Consider the following 22,056-nt stretch of genomic DNA (forward strand, 5'->3'; position numbering starts at 1 on the left):
GTATGTACAAAAGCCCCATTTTTCTTTATTTAAATATCCTAAATATATCACGAAGGAACATACACTGCACTTTAATGGTAAAAAGATACAAGTTTATAACATCTTATAAAAACTACCATTTAAAAGTGATCTTGTTCATTTGATATTCCCCTCCCCTAATAGCAAAATAAGTATATTAAAAAAAAAAAAAGGTGGAGAGGAAGGGTTGGGTGGGAGGGATTAAGATAAAAGCCCCAGGGCCACATAGAGGCAGAGAACATCTGGGGGGTTAAAAGTTGTGGTGGGACCCCACACCTCATTTAACCCTCCGATGTCAAGCCACGGGGCACAATCAGTAGCTAAGTGATGACAAGAGGTTGTTGGAGGCGGGGTGGACGGAAAAGACTTGAGGTGCTGGGAAGGGCAGGGCTGGTGCCAGCAGGGCCGGTCCAGCAGCCCACCCAGGAACTGGCGCTCTTTCCCAGGTCCCCAGATCCCATGTCCTGGTCTCTTAAGAGCTGGCCCCACTGCCGTCCCTTCACTCCAGACACACCTGAGGCATCTTTCCAGTGCTAGACCCCACCCAGCAGAAGGGTGGAATGTTGGGCCCAGGAGCCTTTGCAGCGGTCTGTCTGTGATTTCCCTGGGGTGTAAGTGGGACTCTTGGGCACTAAGTCACTCCTTTTGCCTCTCAGTTCCCCTCTCCTCACAAATCCATGGCCTCATGAACATCAGCTCCTGGAAAACTGAGCTAACCACCTGCTCCTGAGTTTCCACTCACCCAGTCCTCGGCAGGGGTGGTTCTGGTATGGCTCTCTGCACATATGCTTAGAAGTTCCCTCTCCCCCGCACACCCAAGCAGGAAGCCGAAGCCTGAAGGGGGCTAGGGCACATTCGGACCTAAACACACATTCGCACATGCAAGGGCACACCTCACTAATATGATTCTCTCCACACACACCCCCAATCCTAAACTGACTAGCTGCAGGTGGCAGGGAGTGAAGTCTTCTCCTTTCAAAAGCACTGTCTGGAAGGACAGTTATCTAAATGTCCTAGACAAACCCCAGCCCCCAGCAGAGCTCTCTAACAGAGAACTGGCTCACAGGCAGAAAGAGGCCTGACTTGCAGGGACCAAGGGCTGGTTTCACGACTCGCCGTCTAGTTTCTGGACCACGTCAAACGTGCCAATACAAAACTAGGAGAGAACCGGCTGCAGGCACATTCCCCAGCATTTCCCCATAGGATTTCAGATGCTGTCAGGGAAGAGATAAAGGGTGCCACGCTTCCTTTCTTTTCCCCAAATCCTCACACCTCAGAGGTATGGAGACCGCCCCCTCTGCCCCCCCCACCTCCTTCAGAACAGCTAACAGGAGTGTGCTGTTGCCTACCTTTTCTGTGAAGAGAAATCACTTCCTGCAGACTGCCATCTCAGACCCCCCACTGACAGCCTGGTCAGGTTCACCAAGTCTCCATGATTCTTCTGTAATCACTCACCACACCCCCATAGGTCAGGACAGCCCACAACCTGGGAGTCAACCAAACCCCCAGAACCTCCCATAAGGATCCTTTCCTTAGCAGGAAGAAAGAGGGTTTTTATTTCACTTTAGAAAATTCATATTCACAAGCCCTGGCTTGGGTCAGCAACATCCTAACCAGCAGTCTGTTGAATCAATCCTAAAAAAACCCTCCAAAACGAAGCCCTCCAGTCCCCTCAAGCTGAGTTCTTCAGCTCCTCTTGAACCTCAAGGTTCAGGCCTTCAGGTTTTGGGGGAGGGGCAGTCAGGAGAAGCTGTTTCACGTTCATCCTCCTGAGCTGGGGCTAGAGAAGGGTTTGGCTCAATAATATGCCATCTCCAAGCATACAAACACGAACAGTCACATACCACACACACGCTCACACACACACCCCTGATCACTTCTGGGGAGGGTGTCGATAAGGTGGTGGTGTTGGAGCAGAGAAGAGCAAAGAATATAGTTAAGAGTAAAACCTACATCAGGTTTCTTCTTCGGTGTTTTCTCCGCAGCAGCCCCCCACCCCCCCCACGCTTCTCTGTTGTGTAGGGACGGCCATCAAGAAGGAAGCCAAGATCTTTTCCTTTGGGACCAAAAGCTAGACCCCTATCTCCTCTACCTGAATATAGTGACAGGACGTGAGCCAGGAGAACAGCTCACGCTGCTCAACAGTCACGTCAGGGGACACCAAATTCCTCTGTTTCTTGAACAGCTGTCACCCAACTTGGGGCTAGTCTTGGGTGGTTCCTAAGAGGGCACAAGGAGAAAGAACCCACTGTAACATCCACGACTCCCTGTTCAACACCTCTGTCTGGCTTAGGAGTCAGTCAGTATCAGCGAGGTAGCCAAAAACTATCTCCAAGATCAACTACCCAAAGAGAGAAAGGAAAGGGCTTCAAGGGCCACTCTCACCCAAGTTTCTTCCAAAAGGCACTTGAGCTGACCCCATTAGGTACCAGTGTGGTACTGGCCACTGCAATAGCCTGGGCCACAACTCCTGCTCTTCCCTGAAGGAAATGAGAGGTACCTGGCCACTCTTCCTGGATCCAGCCCTTGTCTGCTCCTCCCACTGCTCTTCCTTTTGTCCCTACAGTGTATAACGAGGCCAAAGCAAGCCCAGCTGCCATCCCTGATCCTGTTCTTCAAACAGGAGGTGAGGTACAGGGCTATGGAACATCAAGGATCAACTGCAACTAAAAACTCAATCTGGGGGAGGGCTGGACCAGCCATAGTCCCTGCTTTGACCAGGACTCTATACCTCCATATTATCTATTTCCACAGTGCGCCTGTTGAAACTGCTTTTGGATAAACAAAAACAAGAACAGAACAAACAAACAAATCCCTCTCCCCAATCTCTTCCATTTCAGCTGCCAGCGGGAGTCCAGAGTTGTGGGAACCATACTTCAGTCTTGGTCCTGTACCTTGAGTCCCCACCTGTGACCTCAGCCAAAGGTCTGGGGACTAGCTTCCCTACCCAGGAATGCTGAAGGAACTTCCCCGAGATACTCAGAGTCTCAGATTATTTACAGAGCTGAAGCTCTGGGGTCTGCCGTCCCCTGATGCACTCTTCCGGTCTCCTGGGTCCACTCCTCCAGGAGGGAGACAGGTACAGACGGGGCGGTGGTGGGACCATCAGACCAGAGGGGGTGCACTCTTCGGTGGATTCTTCTGATCACTCCCACCACCCGGGGCCCCTGCGCCTAGAGAGAAAACTGCCCGTCGGAAGTCTTGGACTGGCACCCTTGGCACATCCGTTTGTGTCTGAGTAATCGATCTGTCCGAGAAAAACACTGAGAAGAAACGGAGGGTTAAGTGCCTGAGAGAAGAAACTTGGTTACCTATTGGCTAGAGCTGTCCTTCCCAAATGGAAGAGGCGCACGTCCCATTCTACATTCCCTTGGCATGTACACAGACAGCATGAGTGCACAGTGGTTAGGAACACAACTCTGAAGTCTAAATCCTGGCCTAGCACGCAGTAGCCATGCAACCTTGGGCAAGCTATCTGAGCCCTGAATGCGTCCACTCATCTGTAAAATGGGGCTAAAGGTACCTACTCACAGAGCAGCTGCTTCATTTATCATGTATTTATTCATTATCTCAAGGCAGGTACAGTTCCTGGGGCTGAGGACAGAGTGGAGAACCAGAGGGACAAAGTCTCTGCCCCACAAAGCTTTCATTCTAGTGTTCTGCAGATACAACCCGAGAGCGTGGAGCAAAGCTTGAGACCCAGTAAAGCATCCAGAAAGTGTTCATTGTTATCATTTTTCATCTCTTGTTCTTGTCTCGTTTTGGTCCTGGATTTTACAGTCACAATACATCAGATATTGACCGCTCCCCCAGGGCAGGGATTTTTATCTCTTCCTCCTAAGTGCACCTGTTCTGAAGTTCCATTCAGTGCGTCGCTATCCCTGATCTGCTATGTCCTTGGGAAACTCAATCTCTGTAAATGTCAATTTCCCCATGGGCGGAATGAAGGCAACACAGCTACCTCACGGAGTTAATGTGAAGGTAACGTCACATATGCTCTCACTGTGCCTGGTACACAGGAAGTACTCAAGAAACGCTATTATTATTATTACCATTATTCTAATGGTCCCTCCCCGAGGGACCAGAAAGATATACCTCGCCCCGATGTACTAACACCATCATGGCCAGGAATGCGAGGTGGCCCCTTGTCAGGCAGGGAGTGGGGGCGAGCCCTGGCTACTGGGGAAGAACGTTTGTGTGTGGGTGTGAATGCATGACACGTGAGCTTACCTGGTGACACCGTTCACACTGGTAGGGCTTTTCCCCACTGTGTACACGCTTGTGACGCTCCAGATGGTACTTCTGGATGAAACGCATATCACATATGTCACACTCAAATGGCTTCTCACCTGGCCCAATCAGAGAGAAGGGAACATCAGGAGGTACACACAGCAGGGACCTCACTCCAGCTATTTTCCCAGAAATCTTTATCTTTTAGTAATGTGCTAATGGGGAAAGGTCCTCAAAGTTGCTGGTCTCAGCAACACCAGACACATACAATCTCTTTTGCCTCATTCACTTACCTTTTTCCACTATTTCTAATACTTACTCCTTAAAATAAATCCAACAGGAGCTACACACAAACATAATAAAACTATGGACTATGCACCCCCTCTGAATGTGAGCAAGAGACTTACCGGTATGAATAAGGATGTGCCTCTTGAGGTGATAACTGCTCCTAAAGGCTCCAAAGCAGTGTTCACAAACAAAATTTTTGGGAATCTTTACTTGAAAAGAACCATTTTGTTCCACTACCACCACCTGGGGGCAAGAGTCAGGCACGTCATGAGGCTCTCCTATCCCTCTGCCCCCTTCTTGCCTCCATTCTGCCCTGGCCCTATTTTCAACTGCTGGACAAAATAACTTCTTTGATGCTGTCATCTCCCATTTCCCTCAGAGTTAAGAGACCCCTGGAGAAAGGAGGGAGGGTGAGCAAGCTGCCTGCACTGTCGAACTTCACACTCTGAACTGACCTTAGAGGGAGGCTGCCTGCCCCTCTGCCACAGGACCTCATGCTGCCCCGACCCTCCCCTTACCAAGGATGTTTCACAGAGGGCAGAGATAAATTGCCAAAGTGGTCTCTGGATGGAGCCAGGGTGACTCACTCACCAGCTTTGAGGAGACCTCAGTGCTGAGCCAGAGAGGGAAGAAAGAAGAGGGCTGCCTTATTCCCAAACTGAACCAGTTTGGGGGTTTCCCCATTACCTGCCTTTTTCTTCCTTTTTGGCCGCTCTGCGTGGCTTGTGGGATCTCAGTTCCCTGACCAGAGAATGAACCCGAACACTCAATAATGAAAGCGTGGACTCCTAATCATTGGACTGCCAAGGAATTCCCCATTACCTGCCTTTTTAACAGTCTTTTTTGAATGAGAGGCCTCAGCCAAGCTGTCATCGTCTTTGCGGCTCCGGGATTTATCACTGTCTTTTCGGTGGCCCTTTAAATACAAATCAAATCTAAATGCACAGTCAATCTCAGAACACAAGACAGGAGGCCAAAAAGGTGCTTTGAGACAACTTGTAAATCACCTGCCCCAGAGGTTTAGAGAAAGTACGCATCCATCTCCTCTCCAAGTACCTTGGTTTTAACGAGCTGTTGTACAGAAAAGACCTTCCTTTCTTGTACCCTCTAAAATACCCACACTCATGCCCCAGCTGTATCCCCTTTCCCACTTCCCTAAACAGAAGCACTGAGGACTCAAAGCTGGGCATCTCCTGGCAGAGAGCTTGGGCCACCCGACCCCCAGGTGCCGCAATGGACTCAAGTGCTGTACCTGACTCGAGCACCTCAGCACATCAGGGCTACCTGCCCGCTCTCCATTCTCGGCCTGCTTGCTGGCAATCTGGCTCAGCATCATCTTCTTGCTGGCTGCAGTGGGAACCAAACTCACACCTGCTAGGCCTTCACAAGCCAGGAGACTTGCCTAAGTTGAAAGGAGATGAGGTGTCAGGTCACCTGGCAGGGCAGGGCAAAAACAGACTGCCAATTTCCAAGGAACTACCTTAAACACCCAGCTACTAATGTGCGGCTTCTCTCCAAGGAGCGTCCCTCCTCACCACAAAACCCTGCTTCCTTCAAGAGTCCTCCCTAACTCATCTCACCAGGACTAGTTATTCATTTTGTCAGCTGTCAGCATTTAGACACAGACCAAGTGAATAATCAGATGCTACTGACATTTTTGTCATTAACACTGTGCTAGGTAAAGTGTGTATCTGTATGTTACTTTGAAGCCACATGAGGCTTAGAAATACCAAGAGTCCGTCCTGTTGACCCACTGACATGGGAGATTTCTAGGGGAACCTCCTTCTTTCTGTCTTGATGACACTTGGCTACACAGAACCTGCTTCTGACTGGCAGATCTCACTGGTGCCAAATGTATAGTCTATCAAGCTCTACAAACGTGTATCAGTAAAATTGGGTCATTTCTCCCTTTAGATTTAAAATTCTCTAAGTGTTGTCAAATTTAAAAATTTTATATTTTATAACAAACATAAAAATTAAACCACTTGGAAGGATTGTGGAGTTGAACATACAATTTCTCTTCCTCCCCTCGTCCTCAACATTCATATGTGTGCATGTTCGTATTTTTCACAATCCTTGCTACACATAGCTTAAAAATTACTTAAGTAAGGAATGCTTAGGAAAATTGCTGCATTCTTCAAACTGACTTTGTTTACCCAGCACTAGACAATATCCTTTTCTTACTAAAGAAACACTTTCAAGAAACAGTTGGTCAGCAAACTTCCACAAGTAATTTAAAAAGAAATTCCTTTCAGGTGATCAGTACATCCCAGGAACCCCCCCTCTCATCTTCAACGATTTCGGAGGGAAAGGTCTGGAGGCAAGACGTAACTCTGCTGTTTGCATTGTACAATCTCAGGCAGATTACTCCACCTCTTTAAACCTCGGTTTCCTTAAATGCAAAATGTTTACCAACGTATCTACCCTCACAGGGTTGATGAGACTTAAGTTAACATAAAAGCAGCACCCCAGTACAAAGTTAGCAGTTAGGGAAAAGCAGTCTTCTCAGAGCTAGAGTGAACAGGATGCTGTGAAGTGGGTTGCAAACAAAGGAGGAAGAAACTGCACGGCTCCTCCTCTGCGTGGAAAAGAAGGAAGCTACGCATGCAGCCAAAGAAAGCCAGTGATTTCTTCCTGGTGAGGCTGGTAGCGCAGGGTCCCTAGAAGGAAGCTGGCAAAAGCTCTGGGGATGCTACAGACAGCTTTTCTCCCCAGATAACTACAATAACCTGTTGAGCCATCCTGTCTCTCCAATCCATCTCGCATCCCCACAAGGGGATTTAGAAGGACAAGTACCTTCCAAATACACTGATCTGATGTCACTCTCATGCTTAACACTCTTCAGAGAGTCCCCATTCCTTATGGAATAAAGCCTAATTCCTCAGCAAGGCATAAAAAGCCCTTCAGTTACACTCAGCTTACTTTTCCAAGAAACAACTCCCTCAGCCTAACGTGGCCGTCTATCACTATCTCCTGTCTTTAACCATCTGCCCCCCCCACCCCAATCCTTTCCTCAACTAGCAAACTACCCACAGTACTCCCCACCTCACCACATCCTCCCAGGACTCTAAGTCTCTGCCCATGCAGTTGTCCTTGTCTGAATGCCCTGTTCTACTTGGTTATCTAGCAAAATCCTATGCATCCTTCCACCTTCAACTTCTTTCTTCATCCAGGCAGAAGGCTCATTCCCTCCTCTACAGTGTACATACCTCTATTATTGCATATTCCTTCAATCAACAGACTCATTGAGTCTGTACTACTAGCCAGCCACCACGCAGTGTTGTGTATATAAAGATAAATAACAGATTGTCTCTTCATCTCCCCCAACCCCAACCCAACTAGCCTGGAAGCCTGCTGCTGGGGTCAGGGTCAATTTTATTCATCTTTATATCCCCAGCACAATGCCTCGCATGTAACAGGAGCTCAATAAATTCCTGTTGAAAAAAAAACAAATGAAGCATTCACCAGACTGTTTACTCCCTCATGCCCCTCAACAGTTACTGTACCAAGTGTAAACTGAGTACATGTTGCTTTGTAAATGTCCCATCAGGGCCTGTGATGCAGTATAGCCTACCTCCTTCATTTGACTGGAAGCTCCCTGAAGGCAGGGGCTGTGGCCTGTCTCCTTTCCTTCCTCTAGATCTCCCCCTGGTGTTTAATACAGAGCTTGGCTCACTGGGTTGGTCAATATGTTGACTAAGGCAGCATTCAAGAGTGAAACTGCAAACACGCTTCCCAGTGATCTTGAAGGAGGAGGACTCTAGAGCTTTTTACCTGAGCCATGCTGATTTCTCACTTTATGCAACTCAAAAGTTCGAGTTTCTTGCTTCACCTTTCCTTAAGACACTGTAGTTTGAAGAACTGTCACCAAATCACTGTAACAACTCTTTCGTGTCCCTTTAGTCCTGCTGCCATACTGAAGTGCCTTTGTCTTCAAATAGAATTTAGTGTCCTCCAAAGTAAAGATAGATGTTCCAAGAATCCTTGGTCTCTGCTTGGCTCCTGCCTATTGTCTGAAGAAAAAGTCTGCCAGTCTTGGTTTTCCAGCTGAATTCTCTGAATGAAATTCACAATCTGTTTCAGAAACCTGAAACCAGAAAGGGAAATGGAGCTGTTAGGTGCAACATCCTCAGGCCATACAACCTTCAGTGGGCTGAACTCTTTTGCCAGGCGCTCTCTGTGCGACTCTAAACGAAGACATAAGAGTCTTCTTTCTAGGTCATGAGAAGAAACTGGTCTCCAGGACATCGACAGGACCAAAAGTAACTTCGGCCTCTAGTGGAGGCACTGCAGCAGGCCAATTGCTAGGATTTGCCAACTTAGGACTGGAAGAAGGGGGCGGAGGCCCTCTAGGGCTTTTGTGTCCAGTGGGCCGGCCCGCGAAGCTCGCACTCTATTAAGGTGACCATAAGTGGGGTGGAGAAAAGCTCAGGAGTTAACGCTGGGCGCCTGAGCAGCAGGCAGAAACCGGACCGGCAGTACGAGCCCAGGCCGGCCCACACGTGTGCATTCCCCGAGACCGCCCCAAGGTACGTAAACTCGCTGCGGAGGTGGAAGACAAGGAGGCGAAGCCCAACGCTGCGCGTTCCCTCCCATCTTCCCTCCCTCCTTCCAGCCAGCCAGCCAGCCAGCCAGCCAGCCGCTGCGCCCGCCGCACGCACCCAGAGAAGAGGGCCCAGGAGCGCGCAAGGTGCGTGCTCGCGCCCGCGTCCCTTCCGAGCAAGCCCCCTCAGTCCGGCCGGTGACGCGACCGCACGGCGGTGTGCGCGTAGCCCCTACCTCTCCTCGGGAGCGCCCTCCCTTCGTCCTGGGCCCCTCCTTCCCTCCCCTCCCCCTTCCCGCGCGGTGCCCCACGGCCTGCGAGCTGCTGGAGGGCTGCCGCCTGCCTCCACAACGCTGCGCTCCCTGGGGCGTGCTCTTACCTGCCAGGCGCGGCCTCTCGCTGTCTCCCCCGCTGCGAGGCGCCTCCTCCAGGCCGCAGCACTCCGTGCCAACCCCGTGGCCGCCGCTGCCCCCGCCGGGACCGAGGCAAGTTTACAAACACCAACCCGGGGCCCGTTTCCCCGGAAGCACTTCCCCTCCCCCGTCTCCTCTCCTCTGTGCAGCACTATCCACTTCCGGGCAGGGGCAGACAGGGGGTTAGGCTGAGGGCGCACCGAGGGAGTGCAGCTGGTGAGTGTGCAGTGCCGGCGGCGCGCTGAAGGACGGGAAGAGGGAGGACCGGCGGTACGGCGCTTGCGCCGTGTTGCGGACGCGCCCCCGCGGCCATCTTGATTCAGGGCAGGGAAGAAGGCCCTGAAATGTTGGTGTGCGGAGTGTTTGTTGAGGGTTTTGCTAGGTGAGTTGGTTAGGACTCCTTGAAGAAGCGTCATCACTCTCCCTTCCTCGCAGATGCTCTCCCTGTCGCTTATGCCTGGAGCCCCAAATAGTGCCAGAATAGTTCGTACCAGGCCTTTCACGTAGCTCTGTCGAGATCATCTTTACCCGAGCTTTCCACCAGGCGCAGATCTGCAGATTCCGAGGGCCGCCCGTCGGGTGGGAGGGAAGTTAACTTTTTTGCACGCTCTTGCTGAGTACACGGAGAAGGCAATGGCACCCCACTCCAGTACTCTTGCCTGGAAAATCCCATGAACGGAGGAGCCTGGAGGGCTCCAGTCCATGGGGTCACTGAGTCGGACACGACTGAGCGACTCCACTTTCACTTTTCACTTTCATGCCCTGGAGAAGGAAATGGCAACCCACTCCAGTACTCTTGCCTGGAGAATCCCAGGGACGGGGGAGCCTGGTGGGCTGCCGTCTATGGGGTCGCACAGAGTCGGACACGACTGACGCGACGCAGCAGCAGCAGCTCAGTACACTCAACTCCAGTCGGAGAAAGGATTCCCTGGCATGTTCGGCGCACTCCGAAGCCTTTTGATTTCCTCATGCCGCTTCCGCCTTTATTTCTAGACCGTCCAGTATGTAATACTGGGTTCCTCGCCTCCGAAAATGCATAGGACTGTCTTGTTGTTCAGTCGCTCAGTCGTGTCCGACTCTTTGGGACCCCATGGACTTAAGCACCCCCGGCTTCCTGTCCTTCACCGTCTCGCAGAACTTGCTCAGACTCGTGTCTGTTAAGTCCATGATGCTGTCCAACCATCTCATCCTCTGTCGTCCCCTTCTGCCTTTAGTCTTTCCCAGCATCAGGGTCTTTTCTAAAGAGTCGGCTCTTCGCCTCAGGTGGCCAAAGTACTGGAGCTTCAGCATCAGTCCCTGCAATGAATATTCAGGATTGATTTCCTTTAGAGTTGGCTGGTTCGATCCCCTTGCAGTCCAAGGGACTCTCAAGAGTCTTCTCCAACACCACAGTTCAAAAGCATCAATTCTTCAAGCGCTCAGCCTTCTTTATGGTTCAACTCTTACATCCATACATGACTACTGGAAAAACTATAGCTTTGACTAGACGGATCTTTGTCGGCAAAGTAATGTCTCTGCTTTTTAATATGCTGTACAGGTTGGTTATAGCTTTTCTCCCAGGGAGCTAACATCTTTTAATTTCATGGCTGCAGTCATCATCTGCAGTGATTTTGAAAGAAAGAAAATAAAGTCTGTCATTATGTCCATTGTTTCCCCATCTGTTGGCCATGAAGTGATGGGACTGGATGCCATGATCTTAGTTTTTTGAATGTTGAGTTTTTGGTTTCCTCATAGCGCTTCCGCCTTTATTTCTAGACCATCTAGCATCTAACTTTGGCTTCCTCCCAGAAAAGGCATAGGGCTCTCCTCAGTAGGAAACTGTGGTCTCGTTGGAGATTTGGCAATGCAGGGTGGCCCGTTGGCCCGGCTACATTAGGAAAACTCGAGCCTATCTTTAAATTCTGTTCCCAACTTTCCTGCTAAAGATGGGCTTCCCCAGTGACTCAGAGGGTAAAAAAATCTGTCTGCAATGCAGGAGACCTGGGTTCGTCCCTGGGTTGGGAAGATCGCCTTAAGAAGGAAATGGCAACCCACTCCAGTATTCTTACCTGGATACTTCCATGAATGGAGGAGCCTGGTGGGCCACAGTCCATGGGGTTGCAGAGAGTTAGATACCACTGAGGGACTAACACTTTCACTTTCTGCTAGAGATGGACTATGCATTAATGCACTTGATGGAGGGAAATGTCCATTTTATTTAGATGCTGTCAGGTTGTGGGTGTAGGGGAATTAACAGAGATGCCTAAAGAAAAAAAATCTTTGTTTATGTATGAAGACAATTTCCAGCCACTTTATGTACATAGATTTCATTTCTGTGAGCACTCCATTTATTTGACCAATTGACAGCAAATCTTTGTGGTGTTAAGATCATCATAGAACAGATAAAGTTGAGTAGATTATCAGAAATAAATCTTGAATTAAGAAAAAAAATTAGCTCAGGGACTTCCCTGGTGGTCCGGTGATTAAGAATCAGCCTTGTAATGCGGAGGGAGTGGGATGTGGATTCCATACTTGGTGGAGGAACTAAGATCCCACATGCCACTGGACAGCTAAGCCTGTGTGCTGCAACTCCTTAGCGGGCTGCTGCAAGTAACACCTGATTCAGCCAATAAATATTTTAAAAAAATAGCTCATGCTTATTTTAATAAATCCACACAGCACAAAAAAAAGGCAAAAAAAAATTTTGCCATCTGTATGCTACTCCATGCTCCTGAAGGTAGACACTTTTATCAGTTTGTTGTATATACCACGAGACTTTTTTCTATGTTCATAAAAACTTTTTTTTTCATCCAGAATTTGTTTCCGAGCACCACAGTGGACCAGACAAATGTATTTTACACATCTTCTAAGTAATTTCACATTTTAAAAATTGTTTCAGTATTTCAGCAATTTGTATTTTAGTTTGTCTAGGCCCATCCTCAATGAACATTTAGGTTAGTTCCAGTTTTTTTGTTTTATAAACCATGCTGTGAACATCCTTATAGTGATCCTTTTGTTTTTATAGATAGATTTATAGGTAGGAAATGGGCATTTAAAATTTTAATAGGTCCCATGAAATTGAATTTCAGGGGTTTTGTAACAGTTTACACATTCAGAGCCATGTGTGAAAGTCCCCAGTTCTGCAACCTTGGCAATACTGGATGCTATGAATTTTTTATACAGTTGCCAACTTGATAGGTAAAAAATAGTAATTTCATTATTTTAATTTGCATATCATTAATAGTGAAGTTGAACATCTCTTGTTGCTTTTTGACCATTTTAATTGTTTTTGTAAACTGCCTGTTCACATCTCTTGCCTGTTAAGGAAAAAGTAGATCGGTTTTCTGTTTTGTATTGATTGGTAGAAATCTTCTCCATGTTACACTAACTTTTCATTTGTCATATGCTTTTAAAATATTTTTCTCTTATTTTTCATTGATTTTTGAACTTTTTTTTAGAGTGGAAGTTGTGTTTTGTGGGAAAATACTTGAAACATTTGTATGAAAGTAGTTACAAGAAAAGAATGTTTACAGTCAAAACTAATATTCTATTAGAGCTACTGGCCACCCAAAAGTGATTATTATTATTTATTTATTTTTGGCTTCACTGGGTCTTCGTTTCTGCAGGTGGGCTTTCTTTAGTTGCAGTGCATGGGCTTCTCATTGTGATGGCTTCTTGTTTCAGAGTGTAGACTCTAGGGTGTGTGGGCTTCAGTAGTTGCAGTGTGAGGGCTTAGTTGCCCCACAGCATGTGGAATCTTCCTGGAGCAGGGATGGGACCCCTGCCCCCTGCATTGGCAGGCGATTCTTAACCACTGGACCACCAGGAAACTCCAATTTTCATATTTTTATATTCAATATTTTCACATGATATATCCATTCACAAAGAGAATCAAATTGACAAAATACTAAAGCCAGTGAGTTCAGCAGCATTGCCAGATGTACAGTTAACAAACGACTTATATAAATAAAATATGAGAACAATAACCAGCCATAAAAATATTGTAGAAAGATATCATTCATAATAAAAATTGACATTTATAGACATAAATGTAACAGGAAATTGCAAGTTATGCATTAAGAAAATCAGATTATTTTAGTGAAAGACAAAAAGGGCTTGATTATTATGATTTTTGACTGTGCCACATGGCTTGTGGGATCTTAGTTACCTGACCAGGGTTTGAACCTGGACCAGGGCAGTGAAAGCACCGTGTCCTAACCACTCACTGGTCCACCAGGAACATCCCCAAATGCTTGATTAAGTGGAGTTTTATCATGTCTGTGAATAGGAAGATTTAATATTGTAGAGACAAAGTTTTTGCTTTAGATTAAGTTAGATTCTTATTAAAACAGGACTTTGCATGGAACTTAAAGTGACTTTTAAATTTGCAAGGAAAGGAATAATTGCAAGAGAGCAAAGGCCATTTTGGAAAACAGTGAGTAAGTAAAATGATGATGGGGCAGGGAGAGAAAAGCCATGAATCATCTTTAACTACTTTAATGTGTCTTTCTTTAAACAGAATTTTTAAAGTTTTATGTAGTCAAATCTGCCTGTGGTTTTGGGGTTTTTGTGAAATGCTACCTCAATATTATAAAAATATTTCCCTGTATTTCCTTCTGGTATTCTTAGAATTGTATATTTTCAGTTTTATGCTTTTACCTCAGCTGCAGTTTATTTTTGTGTGTGGTGAGAAGTAGTGAGAAATGCCAAACTTAAAGGGAAAGGGAAGTCGCACAGTCGTGTCCGACTCTTTGCGACCCCATGGACTATAGCCCACCAGTCTCCTCCATCCATGGGACTCTCCAGGCAACAGTACTGGAGTGGGTTGCCATTGCCTTCTCCGGCCAAACTTAAAAGGGACCAGTAATGTAGTGGGAAAGGTCCTAGCCTAGATGTCACGTTTGTAATCTTGGACAAATTAATTTCACTCTGTCTGGTTCAAGAGTCCTTGACTTGAAAATGAGAGTCACGCTAATTTCTAGCACTACTGTGAATCCCAAGTGAGATCTTAGGTGAAAAGTCTTAAAGAAGAAAGAAAAAACTCTTTGCACATCTTCTAAAGTATCATTAATACTGATTTGTGGTTTATACACATCACATGTAAGTGAAGTGCAGCCTCATTTTTCAGAACTTGGAAATAGTTTATTCAGGTTTGTGCAAGAGACATCTGTGCTGTCTACCTATTACCCCACCGACTCAACACCCACGTTAGTAATGGCTTCAGTTCTTGTGTGTAGTGTTTTCTCCCCTTCTAGATTGTAAATTCCTGGGTGAGGGAGAGAGGTCTAAGTCTTATCCTTAAGTAAAGCACCAAGTAGAAAATAGGCATTCAGAAAAAGTATTCATTTTCATCTTTCCAACTACTACTATTGCTTGGTGGAAGGAAGAGGAGAGTGGGAGAGATGAAGACGAATATTTTCCCAAATGCTTATTTTGTATTTGGTGCTTTATTTAAAGGGCTGGTGCAGTGGTAAAGAATTTGCCTGCCAATGCAAGAGATGCAAGAGATATAGGTTTGATCCCTGGGTTGGGAAGATCCCCTGGAGAAGGAAATGGCAACCCACTCCAGTATTCTTGCATGAAGAATTCCATGGACAGAGGAGCCTGGTGGGCTATAGTCTTTGGGGTTGCAAAGAGTTGGACACGCCTAAGCATGCATGCACATGCTTTACTTAAAGAAGGATAAGACTTAGACCTCTCCCCGCCCAGGAATTTACAGTCTTTCAGAAGGGCAGAAAACACTGTACACACAGGAACTGGAGCCACTATTAACGTAGGGGTTGAGTCAGTGGGGTAATAGGTAGACAGCACAGAGGTCGGTGTTTTCACTTTCTAACAATAAATAAACCTGACTGAAAGTGCTTTAAGAAGCAAGTGCCCTAATCCCTTTGCCCTCATGCAGGCTTCCTCCTGGGCAACCTTCCTCAGCTTCCTTGGTACACCCTCCCTTCAGGCCCACCCCATCACTTTTTAAAGATTACCGATTAGATTGGTCTTTTCAGATTAGTTTTTTTTCTGCTCCAGCTCTCTGTCACCTTAAGGAATGTTGGAGTGTTTTCTCTTTGAAGGCTGCCCTGGGCCAATTGAGTGGACTTAACCAGCCTTCCCTTTCTCTAGTGAGCGACCGTGCCTTAATTTTACACACTGGCCTTCCTCGTGACTTGTTAGTTGTAGTGAGCAAAGCAAACACACAGCACCTGGGGCAGTGCCAGGCAACAGATACTCAGTCACTGTTTGTTGAACTAGCTGAACCCGTTCCTCTCAGAGCCACTTGGGCTGTATAGTAGAAATGAGCGGTATTGGCTACCTTGGTCACCTGGTAGACCTTTTAGATGGGAGTGAATTTTAGGAGTTGGGAAACCACGCTATGTAATGGGGTCATTCCTTGAGCCTGGTATACAGTTTGGAATTTTTGTTGCCCCTTCGTTCCTTCTTTTATGTTGCTTAAAAATAATCTTTATTTTAATTATGTAAGTCAATGGAATTATCACAGAAAATTATAAAAATGTAGAAGTACATAAATAAGAAAATGAAAATCATCTATAATCCCAATACCCAGAAATAACCACAGTTAATATTTTGAAGACTTTTCCAGTTCTTTAAAAAAATGCATGGGAAGTGACTGCTAATAGATAATGGGGTTTCTTTTGGAGATGATGACAATGTTCTTGATAGTGTGATCCATGCGCAATTTTGTGAATATACTAAAAAGCACTTAATTGTACACTTGAAAAGGTGAACTTTGTGGTATGTGAATGATATCTCAATAAAGCTCTTATATTTAAAAAAAAAACTTGTAGGTGCGTATACGTAGCATTGTTTTCTAAACTGAGAGAAAGTGCATATACTATGCTCCTTTGCTGCTAAATGTTTCAGCATATGTTTCCAAAGAATGAGAACATTCTCTTCCATAACTGCAATGCAGTGATCAAGCCATTCATAGATTCCACCAGTTCTTCCAGTGACTTTCTTTACAGCAGTTTTTTTCTTCCTTATCCAGGAGCCCATTTAAGATCACGTATTCCTTTTGTTTGTAATGTCTCTAGTTTCCTTCAATCTGGAACAGCTCCTCAGTTTTTCTTTGATTTTCGTGATACTGACATTTTTGAAGATTACATGCTGTGTTGTTTTGTAGAATGATCCTCAATTTAGATATGTTCCCTCATAGTTAAATTCAGGTGGTGCATTTTTGGCAGCAGTGATGCTGAGAGCTTTTCCATGCCTCACGTCAGGAGACCTACAATGACTGTCTACCCCACAATTGGTGATGTTATCCTTAATTACTTGGGTAAGGTGGTGTCCATCTTGTTTCTCTGCTGTAAAGTTACCACTTCTCTTTGAAGTGCTTTTAAGGAAAAGAATTTTACAACATCACCCAGAGGAAAAAGCTTTATCCAGGTTTTAGTGTTACCTTGATGTTTTGAATGAGAAAGACAAAGTAACCTTTGAAGATTAAATAAAAAGGAAAAAAAAAATCAACTGAGGAGGAGGAGGGAGGAACTCATTAGGCTTCAGAAGATGGTACCATTCATGTAACCAAGGAACTCGAGGTCAAGAGAAGATTTGAGAAGGCTGATAATGAGTCCACTTTTGGACCATTTGAGTGTAAAGTCCTGTGAGACTTCCAAATTAGGCAGGTGGCATCATGGATCTGGGCTGGCGAGAGAGCTCTTGGATGGGGGAGTCACCAACCTATAGCTCTCGGAGTGGATGAGTGTGTAGGGAGAGGTGCAAAACACAAATGAAAGCGGCCCTGGAATAGAACCCTGAGCGGCTCCCGAGGGAGGGCCAGAGGAAGGTGAAGCGGCAAAGAGAACTAAGAAAATGGTCAGGGTAGTCACATGGAAGCCACTGAAAAAATATTTCAAGATGGAATGCAAACTCTGTCTAATGGCTCCAGAGGGGTCAAGTAGGATAAAGATATGTATCCGTTAGATTTGGATGCAGGGACATTCTTGGTGGCCTTGAAGGTGGAAGCTGCATAGTAGTGGGCTCAGGAAAGTATGAGAGGAAAGAAATGGAGTGGAGCTAACTGTTTTAAGAAGGTTGGTTGAGAAGAGGAGGTAGCTGGAGTTGGGAACGTGAGAGGTTTAGACAATTTAAAATGCTGTGATAAAGAGGTAGTGGGAAGGAGAGTTGAAGAAATGGGAGGGGGTAATCAAGAGGGTATCCATGAAGGAGGAGGAGAGAAAGTCTTTAGATCAGTGGTTCCAACTCAGACATCTACAGGGCCAGGTTGGTAAAGCAGATGAGTGAGGTGGGCTATGTGGACTAAGGGGAAACAGAATGCAAAATCCTAAGGGCCTGTGGCCAGTTGTGAGGATTGTCATCCAGTTGTCAACCATCGCCCTGCACTTTGCAGTGCCTGCATGTGGGAGGATTATACATCCTCACCCCACTCACCCCAGGGCTTGTTTTGGTCAAGTGGATCTGACCAGGTGTGCCACGTGCTAGGTCTGAGCTGAAGTTTTAGGAGTTGGTGCATGGTATTCTCTGCCTTTTGCCTTTTTTCCCTCTGCAGTGAGAACTTTGTGTCCCAAGTAGGGGCTGTTCCTTCAGCCTGGGTGTTGGAATAAAGGTACATGAATCAGAGCTATAGCTAATCCAGTGTAAGCCATGAAAGAGAAATAAATCTCTGTTATAAAGCAATGTTTGTGTGTTTTTTCTTTTTGCTGTGCCATGAGGCCTGGGGGATTTTAGTTCCCCAACCAGGGCACCGCTGCAGTGGAAGCACCAAGTCTTAACCCCTGGACTGCCAGGGAAGTCTCAAGACAGTGGAGTTTTGAATCCATTATTTATCACAGCAAAACTAATACAAGAGTTCCACTAAAACTATATTAAGGTAATTTTTACTCCTACAGTTTAAAAAATTCAGAAGTTTGACAGCACACTCTTGCTGAGGCTGAGAACACAGGCTCTTTCATACATTTGGTATCACTTCTATGGATGTTGGCAGTGCTTACTGAGGTTACAAATGCAGATGGCTGTAGTAAAAAAGACAGACAATAACAAGTCTGGCAAGGATGCAGAGAAATGCAAACCCTCATGGGAATATAAAATAGTGTAGCCACTTCAGAAAACACTTCAGTTCCTCAAAAAGTTAAATGTGAAGTTACTTTGTGTGTGTGTGTGTGTGTGTGTGTGTGTGTGTGCAGTCGCTCAGTCACGTCTGACTCTCTCTGACCCTATGGACTGTAGCCCGCCAGGCTCCTCTGTCCATGGGATTTCCCAGGCAAGCATACTGGAGTGAGTTGCCGTTTCCTTCTCCAGGGGATCTTCCCAACCCAGGGACCAAACCCACATCTCCTGCGGCTCCTGCATTGGCAGGGGGATTCTTTACTGCTGAGCCAGCAGGGAAGCCTGAAATGTATATACCAGACACTGAATAAATATTATAGAAAGGGAGGGCTCCAGAATGCAGGTGACAGAGTGAATTTGGATGGCTTTTTGTTTGTTATGAAAAATTTGAAGTGAGAGGGAAACAGAGAGAAGATTGATGGGTCAGTCATTTGAGAGGTGTGGAAGATTTTGAAATAATAGCTCCAGAGACTTGGAGATAGAGCTGTCAATAGCAGAATAGTAATGTTGCCAGGCAGTGTTGTGTGTTCAGCCAAGCAGAGTCACTGCTGCTTTTTGCCTCTGAAGATGGTTACCACCCTCATTACAGCCCTGGGAATTCCCTTCACCTGTCTTCTGCGTTGGGCAAAATTTGATGTGGTCTGATTCTCTGCCCTTTGTCCATGACCTGCTTTGGGTGTGTTTGTTTAGTCGTGTCTCTGGAAGTCTTTGGATCCTCTGTTGTTCTGAAACAGTATTATAATCTGTCTTTCTGTTGGTCATTCAGTGGATCCTTTTGGTCTATCCTTCTGTTCTATAAAGTTTTTCTTTTTTAAAATTTTTATTATTTTCCTCCATTTTTTTGCCCTTCTCTTTCTGTAACTTCTGTTAGTTGACTCTTGAGACTTTTGGATTGATCTTCTAAAGTTCTTTTCTCTTTTACTGTCTATCTCTTTATATTTTATCTTTCTGTGTGATTTTCTTGACTTTGTCATTTCAGTTGTCGTATTTTTAAAACTCTAGAGCTGCTGCTTCTCTGAGTACATATGATGGCAATCTGTTTTTTCTTAATGGATTCAATATCTTCCTGAATTTTTGAAGTTTTCTTCTGCTTCCTATGTTTCTCCTCTTCTACCAAATGCCTTTTTATCAGTTTGTCTGTTTTTGCTTCCGTGGTTCACGTTAGGGGTTTTCCTCAGATGTCCTGTAGTCCCTGACTGTGTCTGCTTTCATTTAAGAGTGGGGCATTAAGGCATATTGGAAGGCCCAAGTGCATATATAGGATGTATTTACTGACTTGTGAGCATCATTGAGTAGGTGATTAGTCAAGGACTGAAAGAAGAGTCTCATTGAGGTCAATATCTCCAGAGAGGGAACACTGTAGTCTCTTGGAAGATTTACCCCTGGCCACTGATTCTGAACATTGGTTGGGAGAAAGGAGTTGACTTGATAGGTTACTTCCTCCTAATCTTCCTGTATTCATTACAGTGCTTCATCCTCACCTCCTGCTGTGCTTGGCATCCTTCAGTCCCAGACTTTCAGTTTCTCTACTTCCTGCTTCTTTGGAATCAGGTGGAGGAGAGAGGAGTCATTTGGCTGAATGGACAGGGGAGGAGAGTGAGGGTCTAAATGTTCCTTATAGAAATTTTCATCTAATTTTCATGTTTTTAGTTGTGCTTCTCCCTCCTGTCTTCCAGGATACCTAGCGTTATAAATTCCTGAGCCTTTCTGGGCCTTTGCCCTAAGAATCAGTTTATATCCCTCTGGCATAGCCCCCTACAGACAGACTGACTTTGACTTTCTGCTATTTGCTGAACCAGTTACCACTTCTCATCTGCTTTCTCTCCTCTACAGTTATTGACATCTCTCACCTCCTGTCTCTCATTTGTTTTATTCTTCAGGATTTAAAATTCCACTGATGTAATTTTAGTGGGGTTTCAGGAAGGAGTAGTGGTAAACATATGTGTTTAATCTGCCATGTTTAATTGGAATGAGCACAGAGACCATGGATTTATAGCAAAACCAATTTGAATGTTTAGTTGGTTTTCACTAGCAGAATCCACAGTCTGGGTGGATTTGGTAAGATAAGGACTGGCCAGCTGGAGTGGGATTCTGCCAGGTGAGTTTGGTGGAAGGACATTAGGGCTAGGGAGTTGAGGATTTTGGACAAAGCGTGGTTGAAGCAACAGACTGTACAACCTGGGTTGTGTAAATAAAGGAAATAAAGATACAAACAAGTCGATGGTTGGAGGAATTTATGAACTGGAGATCCCATGAAGTCAGAAAAACTTGTCAGTTTTCAAATGAACCCTATTTGGCCCTTGCAGCATCTTCTCAGCCAGGGGTGAAAGCGCTCTCCCTAAGTTTATTATTGTTTCTTGGCTTTGTTATTCTATTTTAGGGGTTAATGTCCCTCTTGCTTCGCCACTCCCCCCCACCCTTGCTTTTTAAAAAGAAGACTGTGTATGGGCAAGGGCTGTTCCCTTCCTCAGGTCCCCAGGACAGGATTCTGTACGGAGTGTGAGGGTACAGATGCCTCATCTCCCCATTTACCCCTGGAGGAAACTGGTTGTTCAGAGCCCTCGCCTCAACCTTTCATTTTTTAAAAATTAGTTTTATTTTTTTATTTTTGACTGTGCTGGGTTTTCACTGTGGTGCAAACTTTTGTCTAGTTGCAGCAAGCGAGGGCTACTTTCTAGTTGCAGTGCTTGGGCTTCTCGTTGCAGTGGCTTCCCTTGTTGCAGAGCACAGGCTCTAGGACATGCAGGCTTCCTTAGTTGCAGTTCCTGGGCTCTAAAGCACAGGCTCAATAGTTGTGGCAAGGGGCTTAGTTGCTCTGAGACATGTGAGATCTTCCTGGATCAGGGATCAAACCAGTGTCTCCTGCATCGGCAGGCAGATTCTTTACCACTGAATCACCAGGAAGCCCCCAGCTTTCATTTCTGAGCAGTCACTTTGGCCCAAGTGGACAGAGCCACATCTCTCATGCAGACCTCTCTTCAGAGCTTTGGAAAGAGCCTCCATCCAGGCTGGGGTCTTCCTTTCTTCACTAGTCGTTCCCTTCTCGCAGCCTGTTTTTTGCCCTACTGGCCTGCTTGCCGTATCCAATGGCTTGAGCTGATCAATACCAGCAGATGCCTTGGCAGTTCTCTCTTTGAAGCCCTTATTTCATAAAAACAGGCCCTGAGGTGTCCTCACTCCTGTCCCAGAGGTGTTTGCACCACAGCAAGCTCTGGCCGAGGGAGCCCTGTGTGAGGCTCTAGAGCATGGTAAATTAGGAGTGGGGGCTTCAAAGTCCAGACCCAACTCTAGACACATGCTGGCTGTGTGACCTGGACAGGTTATATCCACACTGTCTCTGAAATCTGTTACCTCATTTAAAAAAAATTTTTTTTTTATTGGAGTGTATTTTGTTTATAATGTTGTGTTAGTTTCAGGTGTTCAGTTCATTTGCTCAGTTGTGTCCAACTCTTTGCGACCCCAGGGACTGCAGCACACCTGTCCATCACCAGTTCCCAGAGCTTGCTC

At 46.0% G+C, this 22,056-nt stretch overlaps 2 protein-coding genes across 10 annotated transcripts in view; one reads left to right on the plus strand and one right to left on the minus strand.

Annotated features, from left to right (window-relative positions):
* ZNF740 (zinc finger protein 740) lies at positions 1-9,601 on the minus strand. 4 transcript variants are annotated; one of them, XM_081597002.1, is made up of 7 exons: positions 9,459-9,601; positions 8,311-8,623; positions 5,789-5,938; positions 5,363-5,452; positions 4,656-4,779; positions 4,249-4,367; positions 1-3,281 (listed from the first exon to the last, which is right to left on the minus strand). In XM_081597002.1, exons 2-7 carry the CDS (start codon positions 8,317-8,319, stop codon positions 3,192-3,194), a joined length of 582 nt encoding a protein of 193 aa, XP_081453128.1. In that variant the 5' UTR covers positions 8,320-8,623; positions 9,459-9,601; the 3' UTR covers positions 1-3,191. The 4 variants fall into 4 exon arrangements, with proteins under 4 accessions (XP_081453128.1, XP_081453129.1, XP_081453130.1 ...); XM_081597003.1 differs by having other exon boundaries at positions 8,111-8,623; XM_081597004.1 differs by lacking the exon at positions 1-3,281 and adding an exon at positions 3,565-3,785.
* Positions 9,085-22,056, plus strand: part of CSAD (cysteine sulfinic acid decarboxylase) — a 27,415-nt gene continuing 14,443 nt past the window's right edge. The window contains exon 1 of one of the 6 annotated variants that reach the window (XM_081596997.1): positions 9,085-9,564. The gene's annotated coding sequence lies outside the window, so the exon portion shown is untranslated. Of the gene's footprint in view, positions 9,565-9,659; positions 9,875-22,056 lie in introns of those variants that run through there. The other 5 variants (XM_081596999.1, XM_081596998.1, XR_014083843.1 and 2 more) reach the window with 5 other exon arrangements.

Source organism: Giraffa tippelskirchi, chromosome 4 (assembly GCF_054371585.1).
Source record: "Giraffa tippelskirchi isolate mGirTip1 chromosome 4, T2T-mGirTip1v1.2.pri, whole genome shotgun sequence".
NCBI classification, from domain to species: domain Eukaryota; kingdom Metazoa; phylum Chordata; class Mammalia; order Artiodactyla; family Giraffidae; genus Giraffa; species Giraffa tippelskirchi.